A 22,136-nucleotide genomic window follows, 5' to 3' on the forward strand; every position below is an offset into this window, starting at 1 on the left:
TCATGAAACATAACATAAAGTGCTTTGAGAACAAGGAGAGATAGAGCTTAGCAATCAAATGTTCTTTTTTTCTATAAATATTCCCTAGATTGCTTACCTAACCCCAACATAATGTGGAAACACCTGAACACTCTTAATGCACTTTAAATCTGTTAGCTGTTTGAAAACATGTGCTTTGTGAGATTAGAATAATACCATTTTTCTTCTTAAAAAACAAAAACAAAACTACTCTTCCATTATAAATTTCCATATTATCACATAACATTATCCAGAAGTAATTCCACTTTAAAAACACTTGTTTTCTGCTAGAACTTTCTTTTAGTAACATGGATTATAATTTGAAGTGAAACAAATACCTCAGTTCTGATTAAAAAGAATCCATTTGTAGCTAGAAACTTATTTTCTATTAAACGTACAAATTCACACACTTTGTTAAATAATCCCATGGGACTAACGTAACCAACACTTAAAGATCAATTATGAAAAGTCATTATATTGTTTTTCTGTATATATTTTTGTATATGTCTTTAGATTTTTTTCTTAAAAAATATTTTAATGTTTATTTTTGAGACAAAGAGAGAGTGAGACACAACGTGAGTGGCGGAGGGGCAGACAGAGAGAAGGAGACACAGAATCTGAAGCAGGCTCCAGGCTCTGATCTGTCAGCACAGAGCCTGATGCGGGCCTCAAATTCATGAACAGCGAGATTATGACCTGAGCTAAAAAGTCAGACACTAACCGACTGAGCCACCCAGTTGCCCCTGGATCTATTTCTTAAGAAGACTTTTCCCTGTCTACAATTATTTGGAAGATTCCCATATATATGTCAAAGGCTATGTAAACTTCTCTGAATTTAATTTTCACACTAAGATTTTTAGTATTCATAATTTATTTTTCTGTGTGGCATGAGGTACAGATATAACACATTGTTCTAAGATTTTTTTTCTAATAGCATCAACATAATTTAAAAATAACATGTATTAAAAGCATTGCGTTCATAATAAAATAAATTCCTATGTACTTAAATTCTATACTCAAAAATCTATTCGATTAATGAGGCTATCAATCACATTTTAATAGAGTAGTATTTTTTTTGGTATTATTTGGTTCATGAGAGGTATTTTGTCACTCTTTTACCTAAAAATTTCTCATTTATTCTTACATATTTTCTTTTTCAAAATAAGCTGTCTACATTCAATCAAACCGTCTTTGTTGGGCTTTTAATTGTCATTGCATTTTACTTTTAGATTGATTTGGCAATAATTATAACATTGGGCCATTCTATTTATGTTTGTCCATGTATTCAAGTCTTATTTGATAATCTTCAGTAAGAGAATTCATCATATAAATCCTATACATTCCTTTTTAGTTTTCTTCTTTTTACTTCTTTTTTTCCTTTGTGAAAAAGGACTGTATTTGTATTATATAATAATGGCACCTACCTGAAGTTTCTCAGAGGATTAAATGTAGTATACTTGGAAAACAAGTTAAAAAATTACCTGTTATACACTGTGTAAAACATGTGTTAGCTGCTATTTTTATCATCTGGAATTATTGTTTCTATGTTTTTCTTTTACTTGGCCAGCTTACTGAATGATCTTACGTATGCTAATAATGTAGATAAAATACAGGTAAGGAAAATATCATTTGTAGGTTGTAACTATTTTTCTCCCCTTTTTCGTATATGTAATTTCTTCCCCTCATTGTATTGAATAGGACTACCAATTCTGTGCTAAAATTAACAGACAAAATACTCTTTTTCGAGGAAATTAAGAGTAAAAATTCTATATGTATTTGTTATTTTTCTGATATGTGGATTAAAATATATAAACTTAATCAAGTTAGATGTAATTTTAGATTACTGAGTATTTTGTTTTAAGCAGTTGTTAAATTTCATGAAATGCTTTTAGGAGCAGGTTATTCATACAGTTTTTCTCCTTTATCATGCTAATATATTAGAATATTTTACCAAACTTCCTGTTGTTCAATCAACTTGCCTTTCTTAGAATAAATTCTACTAGCTCATTACAATTGGCTCTTTAAATACACTTCTGGATTTGATTTGCTAATATACTTCAGACCTGGGGATCTATATTCATAAATAACATTGTATTTCTATGATTTCTTTGTTTTCTCTTTGTCTATGTACACCATTCATGTCTATTTTAGATTATTATAGACACAGAAAGTGATTTGGGAAGTAGTCCACCTTTTTAATGTTCAGAACAGTATAATGGAACAAAGATAATCTTTCTCCTTGGAGATTTTTTTAATCACTCCACCCTCTGAATCCGCAGCTTTTGGTGAAAAAACTTTGCATCTATTCTAACAGAAATTACAGGGAAATGAGATTAGTTGAAAAGGGCCGGTTAACCTGACCTCAAAATTAAACAGATAAAATTATAGCATTAATGAATACCTGATATGTAATCGTTACTTATTTTTTAATATTTAAGGTCCATCTCCAATGAACAGAATCTGTAAGTACTTTATTCACTAATATGTTTCTAGCATTGCAAATAGTGCCAAGCCTGTAGTAGACACTCAATAAATTTTTTTCATTCAATAAATGAATAAAGTAACAAAAAATTATATTGGTTGTGAATAAATATTTATTTAGGGAAAAGTAAAAGGATTTTAGGTAGTATAAGTAATATGTCTATCAGAACATTCATATTTTAGCACCCTTTACCTGAGGCCAAAAAATATATAGACACTCTGTTTCTTAGAAAAGCATGTACATAATTATATTCACTCTATTCCAACATTAGGCTGCTTTTTTTTAAATGTTTATTTATTTTGAGAGAGAGAGAGAGAGAGAGCATGAGTGGGTGTGCTTTTGGAGGTAGGGGCATAGAGGAGAGAGAGAATTGAGGCAGGGCTCGATCCCTGGAACCAAGTGCCCTTAGGCTGCTTTTTTATTAGATTTATTTTTGGAATTCAGTGGCAGTGGGGAGGAGGAGGATATGGCAAAAAAAATGTAGGTATATCTATATCTATATCTATATCTATATCTATATCTATATCTATATCTATATATATATTGTTTTCAATATCGTGCATGCTATGAAATTAAGCTTTTCCTTCATATCAGTAGATATACTAAACTTTCTAAAGACATCAGTCAGAACTTTAAGATAAAAATATAATTTCTCCAAATAGAGGAAAAAACTTTCAATTTCATAATATAATAAATCAGCTAGTAAACTCCCTTAATAAAAAAAAGTAATTACCTGTTACTCTTAAAATAGGTGTATGGATTACAGAAAGAACATAGGTTATTTTTAATTTTTTTTTTTGGTTCATGTGTTAACCTTGATATCACAAATTGCCATATTCTCGCTTCCTTTTTTTTTCTTTTTCTTTACAGAGTCTATTTCTTCTTTTGGAATAGACACATCTCCCTAATTCCCAATCACTTTTTCTTTCTTCTGTTGGGTCCTGCTCATGTTTCAAGCTTTACCTACTTTTTGAAGACCTTTCAATGCACTGCTCTGCTTTCCTCAGCCCTTGGTTAGAGCTCTGTTTTAGCCATGATCATGTCTATTATAATTCTAATTATGTCAATTTTCATCTTAGTAGACTGTAGATTCATTAAGGAATCTTAATGAATTCTTTAATTGTTGACCTTGTTAACCCAACACATCTTCAATAAAAAGCGGCAGTTGCTCAATGTTTGCTAAATAAATGCATTTTTAAAAAGCATGTTATACCTGTGATCAACCCAGCCTAGAAATGAAACTCCTTTACCTGGGTCTCAAAATTTAGTACACAAGGTTGAGTTCTTCTATTTGTTGTTGCACTCTTTTCTCAACTCTCCAATTTATACATACACAAATGGAGAGAGAGAAAGGAAAGAAAGTAACGTGGGGTACCACAGTACCACAGAAGGAAACATGACAGGTTTCTGCTTATTGCTTTTTAAACAACATGAAGCTGCTTGCTTTATTTTTTTCTCAGAAACCTTACTATTGTCTATTGACCTAAAATAGAGAGAGAGAGAGAGAGAGAGAGCTTATTAAGAAAGACATTGGAGAGATAAAACTCTGTAGTGTCCAAATTTTTCATTAAAGCCTCATATGACTCAAAAACATGGGCTGTGTGTTTATGTGCCCTGCTGTCACCCCTAAACAACTACATCTGAGACAGCCATCCGCTTCCTTCTCTCATTTCTTGTCTTGACTGAGTAAACTTATTCCCTTTGTCTTTCACAGAAAAAGTCCAAGAAAATATAGGCTCAGGTTTTATAGAAAAATCAAAACTGATCCAATCAAAGTAGATTTACAGGAATGTATACTCATCCTCTAAAACCTCATTTTCTTATTTAGAGAAATCATTTTTCTAGGTCCTAGAAAGGTAAATTCCTGGTACACAAAAAATAGATGATTGGGAACTAAGCTTTCTTAGCTGACTTCAGAATCTTCTGCAGAATTTCTGTGAAATTCTTAACTATTGACTTACGAAGACTTTATGTCTAAATAGTAACTGCAATGTTTATTTTTTTAAATGGAATATGTTTAAAAAAGACTCCAGGAAAACATTTTTAAAGTTATTATTGGATGGGAGGAATATGGGGCGGAGTTGGCCTTAGAGAAATTATAGCAGCATTAGTAAAAAGGATTTTAAAAAGCACATGCTGGGCTCAAGTCAGTATAGCTCCAAAAGACAGGACTGAGCAAGAAGGATCAGAAGGACAAGATGAACGATGTGAAGCTTGCTGTCTTGGGTGGCGAAGGAACAGGCAAATCTGGTGAGTGGTGTTGCATACTGTGGCATGGTGCAGAGTGTAAAACGAGTGAGAAATATATTGACCTAATAGGTAAATATAGCTACATAATTATGTGTACTACTTTTCATTTGGAGTTTTCATTTTTATGAGGAAGTAATGCAATTAACTGTATATTTATAGAACTTATAGGCACTTTGAGAAAGATAACTGTTTGAAGTATTAATTTGTAGGAATAACAGTAAATCACTCCATTACCATCCCACCTACTTCTCACTCTAACACACCTGCCCTCACATCCACTAGTGGCCAAACAATGGCCCTGAACTGATTCTTCTGCTCGGAGCCTAAGGGTGGAGAAGAATGCAGGGAGACCTGTGGATTATGTTTTAAATGCAACATTCCTGAGGTGAAAAAACAGGATGGGCGTGGCTTTGTAGATGCCTGCAGACTGAGCAACAGGTGCCCCTGACTTTGGAAGTCACGGTTTTGTTTTATTTTACCGGATTTTGGTTTTGGTTCCGTTATGATGGTGGTGAGGATGCCATCAATAGAGCTACCTGATCTCAATGAACGATGACAACTGTCCAGACCCAGGAGCTGCAGCAAGATAAACCCACACTAGAGGTCTTTCTTCTGTTTCCTGGGTTTTGAAGTCCCTCTATCCTTGCAAACAACTGTGTGATAAACAAATGTGTGATATTGTCCTTGTTACTATTAGAGCCAGATTTGACCTGGTAAAGAATATAAAGAGATGGTATAGTTCTTGAATCTGAAACTTAATGAGAACTCTGTTTCTGTTACATAAAGTAAGCTGTCTTACCTGTTTGCATTCATGAATTAATTACATAGTGATTTGAATAGGCAGATCACTTTCTAGTCTTTTAATCTTTATGGTTGTACAGTGAAAATCTTGATGACTATTATTTAGACTAGAATTTAATAAAGCTTTAAGGTCTGCGTTAATGCTTGGTAATTTTTGAGCTGAAAGATAAAACCTTATGTACATAACTAAGTTATCTGTATCCTAAAATAGAAAAGACCCTAAGTCCAGCCTGTTTGTCTTGTAGCACTTACAGTAAGGTTTCTTACCAAGAGATTCATTGGAGAATATGCTTCTAATTTTGGTAAGTCACCACTTTAGACTTTTTTTTTTAACCTTTAAAATTTCATCATTTTAATTAAACCACAATTAAGGTCACTGAAGCATTTTGGTAGAATTTTCCATTTTTGCATTTTTCAACAACTTATTTATTCAGATTCTGGTTGGAAATATCAAAATAGGTACTTGAATAGAATGTGCTTTTATGATAAAATTCACCCAATTTGATGTTAAGTGAGATGGATTAGGAAGTCAGTTTGTTTCAGTCTAGAATTAGAAGAACATTAAAACTAAGATCCCCCTCTCCTAATATTGTGAAGTGTGTCAGTGTGAATATTTTTGTAAACTATGAAACAGTTTTGAAATTAAATAAACATTTGTTGAAAGATGAAGACATATTAATCATAAAAGCACTAGTAACTACAAAATAAAGCTTATTTTAATTTATTCCCATGTGAAAATAATGGGAAAATTATACCTTGATTAAAGATCATATCAAAATTATCTAGGTTGCTTATCTAAGTTTCAGAGAAATTCTAAAACAAGTGTTTTAATATAATCTTAGAATAATTTTACTAACTCTGCTCTAAATTTATTTTGTTCAGAATTAGCATGACATATGGGAAATATCAGAGTGAGGCATTAATAAAAAGTGAGGAACTTTGCCAGAGTTTTGAGTATATTTTTGGCTCAGCAATTAATCAATATTAATACTAATATTAATAATCAACATTAGTGCTAATTAGTACTAATATCTCACCTGATTTAAGACATGAGGGGAAAGTGATTTTGCTTTATGTTTTTTAAACAAGAACAGCAGAGTATAAAAAAATTATGAGAATTGGAAGAAAGGGGAATGATTCTGATTTTTTTGTGCAATAATTCTTACTTAGATTAAGAGGAAGTTATAATTGAAAACGTGTTTTTCCATAAGAAATAATCTCCTCCACCAAAAAAAGAAAGAAAGAAAGAAAGAAAGAAAGAAAGAAAGAAAGAAAGAAAGCCTCCATTCATGAGGTAGCATTATTCCAGAATTTTAGAAACTAACGTTAAGGTATTATATTGTATTACTTTCTACACGTATCTAACATACTACTTCAATCCATGTGACATTGGGAATATTTTAGGGAAAGTGCTTGAAAACTGATTAAAGATAGAAGAAATACATAGAAAAAGAAATTCCTATTGTTTAAATTCTCAGGTGAAAAACCTCTGTCAAAAACAGTCAATATAACACAAAGAGTCAGGCAGGAGAAGATGTTCCACAATTACAAACCCAAACCAACACAAATAAAACCACACCCAAAAAATAACAACAGCAACAACAACAACAAAAAAATCACCTTAATCTTTTATAAGATATAGTTATATAAACAAATGAAGTGTGTACATTCCAGGCTGGTACATTTCCATTAAAAAATATATGACTTAGAGACATTTTGAAAAGACAAACAAATGAGCAAAAAGATCATCACTGCACGAGGAAAAACTGGCAGAAAATGATTCCATCTTGTAAATGAAGACCAGAAGGGGAAATAATAAAATTCTAAAAAGTTAAGAGTTAGTGACCCCAGCTGACAGTTTTTGATTTTTGAGTAGATATGTTTAAACATCTAGAAGGAACTTGTAGGGTTCACAGTCAGTAGTAACCTATGAAGTTACAAGGAACTGTCTGAAAACATATTTTAAGGTTTAATGAAACTATAACAAATTTCATTAAATGTAACCTAAAAGGATTTTAAAATGCATCCTTAACCCCTGAAGTCAGCTCCCCAAATCTTGCTCTATCTTTTTAACTATGTGTTATGTTGCCAGAATGGGTCATGATTTTTTTGTCAGTGTGCCATTTTGGAGAGAAGTAGGTCTTTTATTAAACTCTGGAGGAACAGTTACAGAAAGGAAGTCTTTTATTCATTAAACAAATATTTATTGAGCACCTACCATGTCCCAGGTATTCTTCTAGATAGAGAGGCTACAGTATTGAACAAAATAGACAAATATCCAAGCCCCCATAAGATTTATATTCTGGAAGGAAGGGTCAATTAAAAAAAAAGAGTATAAGTTATGTCAGATGATGATAACTGCTATAAAGAAAAAGAAAATATCATGGGGGAATGGCACTAATATGGTATGTTAAAATTTAAATTTAAAATAGGGTAGTCAGGGTAGATTTTGCCGAGAAGGTGATATTTGGACAGAGAAATAAAGGTGGTGAAATTGAGCCATGAAGATATCTGGAGGATTACATTCCAGGCAGAAGAAACAATTACCAAAATTCTGAGGGAGGAAATTTCTGAAAAAAGTTGAGGAACGCTATGGAGGATGGTGTAGTTTGTGTGCAAATAATTTGAGAGAGTATAGCCAAAGAAGTCATAGAAGTGATGGGAGACTAAACAAAGAGGGACATTTTCAGGCATTTTAAAGGCTTTGGTTTATCCAAGTGAGATGGGGAGCCATTGGAGAGATTTGATCAGACAAGGGATATGATTTGGCTACAAGGTTCACTTTTGCTCCTGTGTTGAGAATAGACTAGGCACAAGAAGGGAGTTAAGAAGGAGGTAAAACAGAGAGATGAATGAGGAGGTTTTGTAATACTCTAAATAAAAACTGATGGCTTGGATCATAGTACTAACAATGGAGATAATGAGAAACAGATAAATTCAAACTATACTCCAAAGATAGAATAAAAGGAATTTCTTTTAACATTTATTTATTTTTGAGACAGAGGGAGACAAAGCATGAACAGGGGAGTGTCAGAGAGAGAGGGAGACACAGAATCTGAAACAGGCTCCAGGCTCTGAGCTGTCAGCACAGAGCCTGACGCGGGGCTCGAACTCACAGACCGCGAGATCATGACCTGAGCTGAAGTCGGCCGCTTTACCGACTGAGCCACCCGGGTGCCCCTAAAAGGAATTTTTAATAGGATAAATATAGGAGGTAAAAGAAAGAAAGGATCAGGGATGACTTAAGGCTTTTAACCTGATAAATTGGAGTTATGGGTATATAATTTAATGAAACAGAAAATTGTAGAAGATACAATCTTTTCAGGGGAGTCAGGGATTCCATTTTAAGTATTTTCAGGTTGAGATGTCTATTAAGTATCTAAAGGGGGGTGTCCGATAGCAGTAGTTGTTTGTGTCTGAGGTTCAAGGAAGAGGTCTAGGCTGGAGATATAAATTGGGTTCATCAGCAATAACTGTTGTATAAAAATCTGAATGAGATTAGCCAGGGAGTATAGATAGAGAAGAGATCCATAACCTAGACCCATGTCTGGAGTGTGAGAAGACATGATGGGACAAATGAAAAAGATTAATACGGAGCAACAAAGAATAAAGAAAAAAACATTATAAGGAGGGAGAAGTGATCAGCTCTATTAATTCTACTAGGACACATAAGCTCAAGACAGAATTATCCATTGAATCTAAAACCATAACCTTGATAAGAACAGGTTTATTTAAGTTCTTGGAACTAAAGCCTGATTGGAATGATTCAAAGAGCTGGATGGAGACAGAAATTGGACACAGAGGTGTAGGTACTTACTAAAAGGCTAGGAGAGCAATGTGGCAATAGTTGAAGAGATTGGGGGTTCTAAAGGGTTGTTAAGTTAGGAGAAATTCAGCAGTTAATAATGATATAGTAGAGAGGAACAGTTTATGATGCAGAAGAGAGAGGTGGAATTGGTACGGTTATGTCTTTCAGTAGATCAGAGGAAATGGTAACTAGTTCATGATGAATGGATTGGCCTTGGAAACACAGATAATTCGTCCATAGTTGTAACATGGAAGATAAGTAGATAAGCACAAAAGCATGTAGTTGAATAGATATGGTGGAAAAATTTATTTGTAAGAAATACATATATGTATGAGCAAATATAACATGCATGTATTTGATCACTAACAGTTAAAAAAAGCCACTGTTCTATTCCACTAAAATCTGATCAGTTGAATTTGCAAGACTGTAATACAAATATTAATTTATTTTTTTTAATTCTAGAGTATTTCCATAATGACAATGAATATATGTATATTTTGCAGAATCTGTCTATAGTAAGCATTTGTATTTGGAAGGGAAGCAACTGAACCTAGAAATATATGACCCTTGTTCTCAAGTAAGTAAAACAAAGTATTATTTTATTTTATTTTTTTTCAATCATGATTTGAAGAAGATTGGGTAAGAGTAAATGTAAAGTTGCCAGTCTTAAAACTGAAATGTGTTCTCAATTTTAATTAAAATTTTAAGAGATTATTTTTAATATTATAAACTCCAATATCTATCTATTTTTTGATAAAATGGGTTACCATTAATTAATTGTCTGAAGTGTCAATTATAGGTGGAATATCCCACCAATTTCAATTTGCTTGATTTATTTTCAGCCAAAGAAAGCAAAATTTTCCCTCACAAGTGAACTGCATTGGGCAGATGGGTTTGTTATTGTGTATGACATCAGTGACAGGTCCTCATTTGCTTTTGCAAAAGCACTGGTCTACAGAATTCGGGAGCCACAAACTAGTCATTGTAAAAGGTAAGATATTCTCCATTCCTCTTGCCTTTCCTTTTAGTAAATCATCATAGCTATAAGCATCATTAGGAAGAGCTTAATACAGCCTTCCAATTACAAAATTTAACAGCCCTGAACAATTCACCTTCCATTCCACAGGAGTTACACATGTAGTAAAAGGAATAAGATGAGAATACTTTATATCCTGGCTGACATAAACAGTTACTTGCTCTGAGTAAATGGCTATTTTACAAGACAGCTTCTATTGTTAACATGACACTCACTTGCAAAATGGTACTCTGTACACAAGATAGTTCACTTTTCAACCTTTTCTTTTCATTCCCACAAAGATGTTAAGGATATTAAATAAATCCAAATTTGTTACATTTGGCATCCAATTCCTTGTCGTTGGGTTGTTCAATCTATCAAAGCAAAATAGACTGAATAATCAAACCATTATGAATTCTAAGTATGAGAATACATTTTTCTCTGTTTCACCTCCTAAAATAAAGAACTGATCAATGATTACCCATTGTTAATTGTCTTGACACAAAGAAACTATGAGGGAACGCATACCTGCCTTAAACCATTCTTGTATTATTAGATATACATTTACACATGAATTTCCCATTTTCTTTATTTTTTTGTTTGAACCTCTCCCATTTAAAATATTTATTTTTATTTGACATGCTGATATAAAGGATTCTTTGTGCTCGTGATAAGATTTGCCCTTAGAATCCAAAATAACACTTTAATCTGGGAAGCAAGAAGCACAATATTATTACTGAAAATTGGTATATGTGTTTTTGTATCTATTTTAAATGCCCACTATCAAGAAACCATGGGATAATGATTGATAAAGGTCGTTTCCCTGAAGTCAATTGATGTAAATTCTTGTTTATATCTGATTGACCTTAGGTAAACCACTTTAATCTCTAGACCTCATTTTTCTGGTTATAAAACTGATAGAAATATGGTAGGAGAAAAGGATTTGATTTTACTGAGGTAACTTGCAGCTCTGATTTCCTCTTATATTACAGATTTTTGTTTTGAACTTCATTGTTTTAAGCATTAAATGCCTCATATTTAAGCAGCATGACTTAGGTAAAGGATAATAATAAAATTCCTTCACTATTCTTCCAAATCAAAAGAATCACTTAAGCATAGTCAAAACATAAAAATGAAAACACCTATACTTGACATTTTTCAGGCAATCTTCTTAATGTACTAAGTAATTTTTAGAGTATTTCCACTTCTCAATCTGTAGATAGTCTGGGATAGCAAAATATGTTACTGTTTTATAAAATTACATCTGATTATGAGTCACTCTTCAAAATATTTCACTTATCCTTCCCCATTAATCCTTTACAATACTTTTCTGAATTTTATAGAAAAAATATTAATACCCTGAAAAGTCTAACAGACACAGTGCTTTTCCCCTCACCACTCACACACACCATCATGCAAATGAAACTGACTTTTAGCAGAATCTAAAGACAGTATCTTTATAGAAAGAGTTGAAGACTGCATTTATTCATTTCTTCCCTATAGTAGATAACTTGGCAGAGTTCCATGGCATTTATAAGGACTAGTTGTCTTATTCTATCTTTCAAATGAAACCCTGTTTTAGAAATTTGTCTCTGTAACCAAGGAAAAATTATTGATATTTGTTGAAGACATTATCTTAACAAAGAAATGTTTTTCTTTAAAAAAAAAAATATTTATATTGAGAGACAGGGAGGGCGAGGCAAGGAGAGAGGGAAAAAGAGAATACTAAGCAGGCTCTGTGCTGTCAGTACAGAGCCCAGTGCGGGACTCACTCCCACAAACCGTGAGATCATGACCTAAGCCGAAATCAAGAGCTGGATGCTTAACCGACTTAGCCACCCAGGACCTCTGGAAACATATTTCTTAAATAAATAGAAAAATTGCACAAGGTCATGAGATTATAACATTTATCTCTAGACTATGGTATAATGGATAATAACAAAGAACAAACAGCAATGAGTATTGAGTAATATTTTTCCCTAGGAAAATTATATCTAAATTGTTCAATTATAGTAGCTATTCAGTAAAAACACATTAGTTAGTCCTTCTCTTTCAATTGATAAGGAAATGAAAAATAATACTTGGTAAGCATCTTTTGCTGACTGTGCTAGGTATTTTTATGTACATCATTTAATTAAATCTCCATGAGAATTCTGTGTAACATGTGCTATTTCACGATTGTTTTACATATAGGATAATGGAACTTGGGAAAATTAATAATCATGCCTTGTTGGTAAACAGAGCCATTATTCAAGAATAGGTTTGTATCAATGCAAATCCTATACTTTAATAGTCTTGTTACTTCTGTGTCACATACCACATTCTATAATTTTTGTAAATAATTGGGGATTTGTGTCATACACTTACATATGACCATAAGAAGCACATATACACACACAATATTTTTTTTGTCCTTAATTAATTTTTATATAAACCTACTAATGAAAAAAAAAGAGATGTAAAATAATTTTGCCAAAGTTGTGTTCTACATTTCAGAGCTGTGGAATCAGCGGTGCTTTTGGTTGGTAACAAGCAAGATCTCTGCCACGTGCGAGAGGTTGGCTGGGAAGAAGGGCAAAAGCTGGCATTGGATAACCGCTGCCAATTCTGTGAATTATCTGCAGCAGAGCAGTGTCTGGAGGTAGAGATGATGTTTATCAGAATTATCAAGGACATCCTGACAAACTTCAAACTCAAAGAAAAGAGAAGACCCAGTGGATCTAAATCAATGGCTAAACTGATCAATAATGTATTTGGAAAGAGACGGAAATCTGTTTAGCAGACATGTAATCCTAGGGGATTTATTATATCAGAGAGTTTTAAATATTCACATGATAATGAAATTTGCCCTTTGTATGCATTAAAAAAAAATAGTTCTCTTAGAGATATGAACTGACTGAACATAAACCACAGCTGTGTTTTCAAATATATAGCTTGCCGTTTGGTTGTTTGTATCTTGTACACTCATGCTTCACACCCAGCCTTTTCCTTATTACACAAAATGGCACTCACTATAACTTACCAATGCATTGCTGTATAGTTTGCTTGTATAACTGCTTAATGATTTTATTAAACTACCTCCACAGGCCTCAGTTTACTTTTATTATATTTATTTCTTTGAAAGAAATATGTAGTTATATTTCATCAAGTTGGTAGAAATGCATGAATTTAATTTTTAAAGTGCCTTTCCAGTAACTCAGTGAGTTCTTGATATCGTTTACATCTTGATATTGCTTATTGCTCATACTACTTATTTCACTTATAATTTAGACCTTAAGAAGTTGAATTCTCTGCCTGTAAGTATAGTTTGTATTTGGTCTGATAATGAAAAATTCTGCCTTCCATGTAATCCATATAAGAAGGGTAGTTAGCACAAATTAAGTTATACAGCTAAGATCCTTTTCATATAAAAAGGATTGGTTGTTTTTAGTTAATAATAGAGATCCATACATCACAGGGGAAAAGTAAAAGCTGGTTGGCACACATATAACCTTGAAGACCTTATTGCCATGAAAGAAATATTGTATTAGACATTTTGGGCCTTCTCAGATTTCTCTGAGTGCAGTTTCCTTCAGAAATCAACTGTTTACCCTCTGTACTTCAGTGCTCCTGCCGCTGGCCTCGCTGCCTTTTAAGTTGGGGCCCTCGGCCTAACTTCAGCCAAATCACTGATAATTAAGGTTACATCTCCCAGAAATTAAAGTGGGAGTGCAAGCAGTGCTCCGTACCCCAGTTAACATGTATCAGCGAGAATCTGGGGGTGAAGCTGGAAGAAGATCTTGAGTAGAGGTTGGTAGGCAAGTGGGGGACCAGTAACACAGAACGTTAGTCTGCATAGGAGAGAATTCATTGACTTGGTGTTACTCACCATGAACTGTGATTCCACATTATAGGAGGGACATCTAGAACTCATCAATGTAGTTTTGCTGTTCCTTAGAAGTCTGGCCTTGATGATAGACTAGAGTAAAAGTAGTGGAAATAATAGAACATTGTGTGGTAGAATACAAAATAGTTCAGAACATTCATAAAGGTAGGGAAGTTAGAATTGATATGGTAGGTTTGCCCAGGAACCCACCATGTAGTGGTGGTGCTTGGGACAATTCAGAGGAATTTCCTTTACTAAGAAAGTGAGGAATGCACTGGTGAGGGGACACAGACAATTTTGAGAAGCTTAATAGTGACTGTGCTCTACAGGTCAGAGTTGGCAGTAGGAATGTTGTCATCAGACTGTGCTGCTTGATAGAATCCTGGAACAGCAGAATCTGGATGCCAGCATTTTTTTTTTAGGTTTATGTATTTATTTTTAGAGAGATAGGGTGGGAGTTGGGAAGGGGCAGAGAGAGGAGGGGAGAGAGAACCCAAAGTAGGCTCCAAGTTGTGTGCACAGAGCCTGACTGGGGTCAAACTCACGAACCCATGAGATTATGAACTGAGCCGAAATCAAGAGCTGGGCGCTTAACCAACTAAACCACTCAGGTGCCCCTGGATATCAGTGTTTAACTTGTTTCCTGTTACCCACCCACTCAGCCCACAAAGAAACGGTGCTATATCCAAGGCAGAGGTTCCATTTCTAATAGTGTCTGGTTGGAAATTTAGAAGTGACCTATTCAATCAGTTATATTGAGGCAAAGTCCATATTATAAGCCCATGCATTGCTTCCATCCATGCCACCCACTATGACCCCTGTTATCCTGTTATCCTGGATCGTTGTTGTAAGCACAAAGACGGCCAAGAGGCAGGTTGATATCTGCAGGACAGGTCATCCTGTCCCTCTGGTTGTAAAGTGACTTCTCCTTGGTGGATGCTCTCTGATGGGCATAAACATGATACACAAAGATATGAATATTTTATGTTCTCTCTAAGAGATCCATTCACACATTTTTTTCTCTGGTCCTTTTTGTCATCCTCACCCAGTTTTGTTTCGTACTGATCTCTAGACAACTGGCAAAACCACTGATTGCTGCCTAGAAATCTGTACCATGGGCCACTTTTCATAACATACAAAAGGTAGACAACATAGTGCACTTCTTGAAACTGGCAAATGGGATAATTTCCTTCTACTAAAGAACTTCACGGTAACCTCTGTATAATGAGGCACAGTCCTCTTATGGCTGGCACTAATATCTCAAGCTTAGGAAAGATCTCTATCAACTAGGTACATTCAGATTGGATTGCTATGTAAATGAGAAATAAATTTTATTGTGTAATGTTATTCTAGCAAATTCAATGTTATGCTTTTTTTAGTCAACTGTTTGCAAGGATTTCATTAATATTTTATAGTTTCAATATTGTCTTCATATATATATATGTACATAGGTAAATATATATATATATATACATATATATTTATATATATATACATATATATTTATATATATATCAGTTTAACCATTATATTTTAATTTTTTGTTTTATTTTGTTTTAATTATTCTCTTGGATAATTTCCATTTTAGAGATTTGGTCTTCATTCTTTAAAATTATTTTCCCAGTTCAAAAAAGATTCTTTTGGGATGATTTGGTGTGAAAAACAACATGTTAATTTATGTGGTATGCAAGAACTCTAATGTCGATATGGTATGAAAATTCTTTAATAGTTTAATCCATGCATACCTGTCTGTGATGAGTCAGAATTCAAAATTCCTCTGTTAAGGATACAAATATTTGAATATATTTTACAATTTTATTTATTGTACCTTGATTTTTTTGTCAAGATGACTTGGGATGACACATCTTGTTATAAGGAGTCAATGGAACAGAGTAACGCAAACAAATGTTCTCTCACACACGAAAGATAACTGGGAGGTGATAGATATGTTAATTAACGTGATTGCAGTTTGATTGTGGTAATCATTTTACAACATATACATATGTGTGTGTGTGTGTGTGTGTGTGTGTGTGTATATATAAATAAAATCATTATGTTGTATACCAAATCTATTACAACTTTATTTTTCAATTTACCAAACCTGGAAAAAAGGGGACCAGGTTGGGAAAGGGGCTTGAGCTTGATCTGTTCCTACATCATCTGTTCTCACCTGTTCCCATCGGCTCCTCCCTGGGATTTAGCTTTGGGAGCCATGAGTCAACATATATGAATCTTGTTGCCCTGAAGGCACAGGGCTGGAGATACCACACAGGATTAGTAACCACACAGCCACTCAATATATGAGCATATCCAGCCTCTACCCTTGGACTAACTGATGCCAAGCAGAGCAGAGACGAGTTAGCCCACAGAATCTTGCCCCAATTGCAGATTCGTGAGCGTAATTGCCATTGTTGGGGGCTATTAAACCATTGTTTTGGGGTTATGTGATAATAGATAACCAGAATAGATAACTTATTAAAACCCTTGGCAGTTCAGACAATACAAAATATTTGGCTTTCTTATTGGGGAAAAATGTGAAAAAAAGAACAAACCCGCTTTAAGCCACTTCAAAACAGTCTAGAACCTGAAGTTGTTGCAATATCAGTTTTCTTGTGAATGTAATTCACACGTAAAGCAACTTGCAAGAACCTAAAAAGTAATAAATTACAGTTTTCCAAAGTGAGAAAACCACATCTGCTTACAGAGAAACAAATACATCAACATGAGACCATAGAATATTGTAGGTTTAGGATAGCAAGTGTGTCTATAAATCTCAGAGATAGTTAAGCTGTATCACTAGGCTGGGAATTGCCTAAGCTGCTTCTAGTAAAAAAGATGCTGTCATTCACTTTGGATGAGCTTCAGTGAGATAACACATAATGAGGGGCAACAGCTGAGGAAGGGAATGCCAAAAGGGAGGGGCCTTTAAAATGGTTTTGATTTAATACAAGGCATGCACTATTAATAAAGAGGTTGAATGATACCTGTATGTTTTATAGGTTTATAAATTGGCTGTAGTAAAATATTTTACATCTTAGATCACTAGGTATTGTTTCAGCTTATTATGGGAGATATCTATCTAGAGTTGACTGAATTGTATTAATCTGAACCTAGTTTAATGATGCCTTAACATTTTTATGGGGGAATTTAATGTTTGCAATATCCATGTTCCTTATTTGAAAGCGTGACTTATAGGTTTCTCATCTTCCTTAAATTATGAAATCCTTCAGCTAATAAAGGAAAATGATTATAGTTTGCAAAAAAGGCAAAGTCATTTAATAATCCATATAACTGTCTATTGTAGGACTTTGCATAATAATTGTAATTTAGCTATTAAGGATTCTAAAGGCAGTTATCAGTCATACTCTACAATTCTGGGGGAATCAGGCAAAGCCCAAATTATTTAAAGTATTTTAAATTCCCAAAGAAAAAAAAAGACACACTATAAATTGGAAATATACTTTATAATGACAACATATTATTTCAAAGTAAAGAAGAAGGTCATCATAATTTTCAAATGTATAAACTACCAAACAGATTGTTTTTTTTCTTTTGGATAGAGATACAATTTAATAATGGGAACGTAAGTTCCTCCAAGGAGGGAATTAGAAGACTCTATAGTACTAGTCGCAATGTGGAATTTTACCAACATTTTAGTAATCCTGGAACCACTAAGGCATGAAGAATTAAGAGAAAAAAACGAGACCATTGAAGAAGAGTAAGATATGAGATTACTTGCCATCATTTGAGAGTATGACCATGAGTTACTGCTGTAGCGTCTAGACCATTCTATAGGACTAAAGATGACTAATATCTAGACACTTGGAAACATTCAAACAGATATTAAGTTAAGCTGGTGTTTTTTCCAGACATAAATTTATTTTCAAGGTAATCAATTATTTAGTTTTGGATGATTTGGGTACAGTTCTACATGTAAACACATCTAGGAATTAAAATTCTTGGGTTGGTTTGGAGGTAGAATGTTTAATTCATTCAAACAAAAATTCTTTATTTAAAAAAAAATTTTATGTTTTATTTATTTTTTAGAGAGAGACAGAGTGTGAACAGGGGAAGAGCGGAGAGAGAGGGAGACAGAATCTGAAGCAGGCTCCAGGCTCTGAGCTGTCAGCACAGAGCCCGACGTGGGGATCGAACTCACAAACTGCGAGGTCATGACCTAAGACGAAGTGGGATGCTCATCAACTAAGCCACCCAGGTACCCCTAAACAAAAAGTCTTTTAAAAATAACTAGTTGGATGACTTTTGTCAGAAAATTTTAAAGCCTAGACTATAAGAAGTGTGTATTTTGCTTACATTATCATTCTCCACAAGAGAGGTTTTGAGCAAACCCTGCTAAAAAGTAGTTTAAAAATTATGGGTTTGATCATTCTAAATTACTATTTATTATTTTAATAATATCTTTTTAAGGCTTAACATTTTGTAGATAAGATTAACACGTCTTTGTGTATATGTATATAGATATACTACCATATACGTAAATAATGTTTTCATAGATATGTTATTATTTAATCAGATAATAACCCATTCTGTCAGAAGGAATACAAAATATCAAGTGAGTTAAAGGCAGAGAAATAAAGGAAACAACAAAATAAGAGAAAAAATGAGGGTTGGTATATGTGAGAAAAGTTGCATTCAAAATTATAAAATTGGGGACAGATTCCAGGATGGATCCCATCCCATGGGGAATGATTGGATACACATAAGTGTTAGAACAATAGGTTTGTAGTTACAAAAAATGGATAGTTGTTCATTAGTATAGCATTATAGTTAAAATAAGTGGGCATGAGACAAAAATGAGATTGAACAGTTCAGATGAAACTGAAATATAACTGAGGAATGAGATAATGTCCCCATTGTTCTTAGCAAACATCAGAATTTGAAGAAGAATTAGTGGACATCTATAAAGTATTAGAAAATTAAATCTAGGAGAAAAGTTCACAAAAGGGGAATTTTGTACCAAAACCAAAATATACGCAATTTGGTTACCTTATTTTATAACAGTGAATAACATGTAACCAAGAAACTATGTAAAATGAAAAAAAAGATATTTTGGAAAATGTATTTTCTCTTACTACATTTTTACTTGTTAAAATCAGTATGTTAGTTTGTGATATTCAATGTTCTAAAAATCAGGAATAGAGCAACAAATGCTTTGGCTACTTCTTTTTCTGTTAGTAATGCCTGCTGCTGTGTCAATTATCTATTTGAGGACACTTACCAAACACTGTTGATGGAAAATGATGAAAGGTAAACCCAGAACTTTGATTAATGATCAAAGATCATTTTATTAAATATTTATTAAAATATCTTTAAACAACATAATTTCCTCTCATAAGGAAAATATAAAACAACATAGCTTTAGTAATTTTATTTTACCTTTATAGAACCACTAGTAAGTGGTATCTATGAAAAAAACTTTAATTTGGACACATTGGCATGTATTTTTAAATTTTTTAAATTAAAAATAAATAAACATTAGAAAAATAATAATAATAGGAGGGCCGCATGCGTGGCTCAGTCAGTTAAGCATCCGACTTTGGCTCAGGTCATGTTCTCACAATTCATGGGTTGGAGCCCCACGTTGGGATCTGTGCTGACAGCTCAGAGCCTGGAGCCTGCTTCAGATTCTGTGTCTCCCTCTCTCTCTGACCCTCCCCTGCTCACGCTCTGCTCTCTCTCTCTCTCTCTCTCACAAAATAAATAAGCATTAGTCAATCAATCAATCAATATTCACAGTTAGAAGATTAACAAAAGCAGGACTGGCCAGAACAGTGCTTATTAAAGGCAAACTCCGATGAGATAGAGATTTGGTTGTTGGAAATGTTAGGGCAGAGGCTCAGAGATGTGGTTTACAATTATTTGTGTGTGTAGAATTTGTTTAATGGAAACAAAACAAAACAATTTGTGTCATGTTATTCACCACATATAATTTCTTCCCTGTAATATGAAGATGGCAAGTTTAGGAACCACCTCCCACCTCAAAGAGCACAGCCAACTAAATCAGTCCTGGTTATGCATAGAAATTATGCTGAGATGAACACAACAGCCAGAGTGCTGGAGAATGCACACCGTTCCCTTCCCAAAATAATGATTGACAGGAAGATGAAGATAGGATAAGATAGGTGCACCATATGTTGGCAATCCAGGCCATAGACATCTTTCTTTTTAGAGGGATCAAGAAACATAAAACACAGTTAAATCCCCCCACCTTACACATACATTAAAAATAATGGATTTTTGAAAATATTCCTTAAGACAAAAACACAGCAATAGTAATATGAAAGAGGAAGGTATATGTCTGAAGATAATTTTAAAAATGAAAATGAAAATTGGAAGTCTAGAGCAGACTTTAAAATCTGCATTTTTGTTAATGAAGAGTCAAATTAGCATTACAGAAAATCAGTTAAATGGCATTGATATAAAACAGAAGATTTTTTAAGAACATGAAGACAGTCAAATAAATGAACATATTAAAAAGCATATAATATAAATATTATAGATATGAAGATTAGAATCTAACTATAATAATAATAATAATACATATTCTTGGAATATAGAAGCAATAGTCCTTATCCTGGTAGTGTAAGGAGATAAAATTCTACATCTCAAATATGATTCAGTGTGTTTCAGAAAGAAAAAAAAAAAAAAATTCCAGGGGCACCTGGGTGGTTCAGTCAGCTAAACGTCTGACTTTTGATTTTCGCTCAGGTCATGATCTCTGGGTTTATGAATCTGAGCCCCTTGTCAGGCTCCCTGCTGAGAGTGTCCAGCCTGCTTGGGATTCTCTTTCTTTTCAGCTCTCTCTCCCCCTACCCCGCTCTCTCTCCCGCTCTCAGGATAAATAAATAAACTAAAAAAAAAAAAAAAAAAAAAAAAATTCTGGTCTCCCAGAAAAAAAAAACAAGTAAAAGCAATTGAAAAAATTCAGCATGACTTAAACTCTTTGCAATTATATGAACAGAATTTAGTTAAGAAAAGTAAAAAGTCTAAAGAGTTTAGAGGGAAGGTTTTGCAAAAGTCTAATTATAAAGACAGCTAAATTCTGGTTAAAATAAGACAAAAGAAAGATAGTTTCAGGTATGCAAGTGCTCTGAAAAAATACACTCAATGTTACTTAAAAATTATCAAAGTTTCAATTCCAAAAAACAGAGAATAATCAAAATGAAGAATTTAGGAACTAGAAGGCTATAAAAGAAATTGTGATAAGTCTAATTATATGCATAGAATGAGGTATGTGATATTATTTATTATCAATGACTAAAGTGACATTTGTGGAAATCTAGGCTATGATTAATCATATGATTAATCAGAAAAACAAACTATTTCAAGTAGACTTTGTTAGAGCAGAGAAAAAATTTAACAATATTATTGTCTAACAATATGTTTAAAATAATTATGATATAAAAATAGTTATGATATGTAGACTATATAATCATTTATTGAGTACATACTATGTATGTATGTATGTATTGAGTACATACATGCTATATGGCTTAAATATATTTTATGTAAATATATAAAGTGCCCTGCAAAGAAGACATTATCTTATTTTACATGGTTGAATCTTTTATACACCTCAATATAATTAAAAAGATTAATCTAGATCAAAGGCCAATTATTGTCTGAATTAGAATTCACAAATAAATGTAATTGGCTCTAAACAGCTCTCCCCACCACAATACCCTCCTTCAATACTACTGAAAAATATATAGACATTTTAAATCATTTCTACAAGTGGTTTTGAGTTATACAAGAAGATGCCTAGGTTTTGATAATAACATTTTTTTTTATTTTTTTCATTTTTGAGAGAGACAGAGCACAAGCAGGGGAGGGGCAGAGAGAGAGGGAGACATAGAATCAGAAGCAAGCTCCAGGC

At 33.4% G+C, this 22,136-nt stretch overlaps 1 protein-coding gene across 5 annotated transcripts in view; it reads left to right on the forward strand.

Moving 5' to 3' along the window:
• The first annotated feature begins 1,116 nt into the window (after positions 1-1,116).
• Positions 1,117-22,136, forward strand: part of RERGL (RERG like) — a 50,797-nt gene continuing 29,777 nt past the window's right edge. Inside the window, exons 1-6 of one of the 5 annotated variants that reach the window (XM_053894935.1) lie at positions 1,117-1,631; positions 2,457-2,480; positions 5,797-5,853; positions 9,863-9,936; positions 10,202-10,350; positions 12,853-13,466. In XM_053894935.1, coding sequence (XP_053750910.1) covers positions 2,468-2,480; positions 5,797-5,853; positions 9,863-9,936; positions 10,202-10,350; positions 12,853-13,153 — 594 coding nt within the window. In that variant the 5' untranslated portion in view covers positions 1,117-1,631; positions 2,457-2,467 and the 3' untranslated portion in view covers positions 13,154-13,466. Of the gene's footprint in view, positions 1,632-2,456; positions 2,481-4,011; positions 4,751-5,796; positions 5,854-9,862; positions 9,937-10,201; positions 10,351-12,852; positions 13,467-18,286; positions 18,456-22,136 lie in introns of those variants that run through there. The other 4 variants (XM_053894933.1, XM_019452109.2, XM_019452110.2 and 1 more) reach the window with 4 other exon arrangements.

This window comes from Panthera pardus, unplaced genomic scaffold (assembly GCF_024362965.1).
Source record: "Panthera pardus isolate Hobbes unplaced genomic scaffold, ASM2436296v1 HiC_scaffold_6, whole genome shotgun sequence".
In the NCBI taxonomy this organism is placed as follows: Eukaryota; Metazoa; Chordata; class Mammalia; order Carnivora; family Felidae; genus Panthera; species Panthera pardus.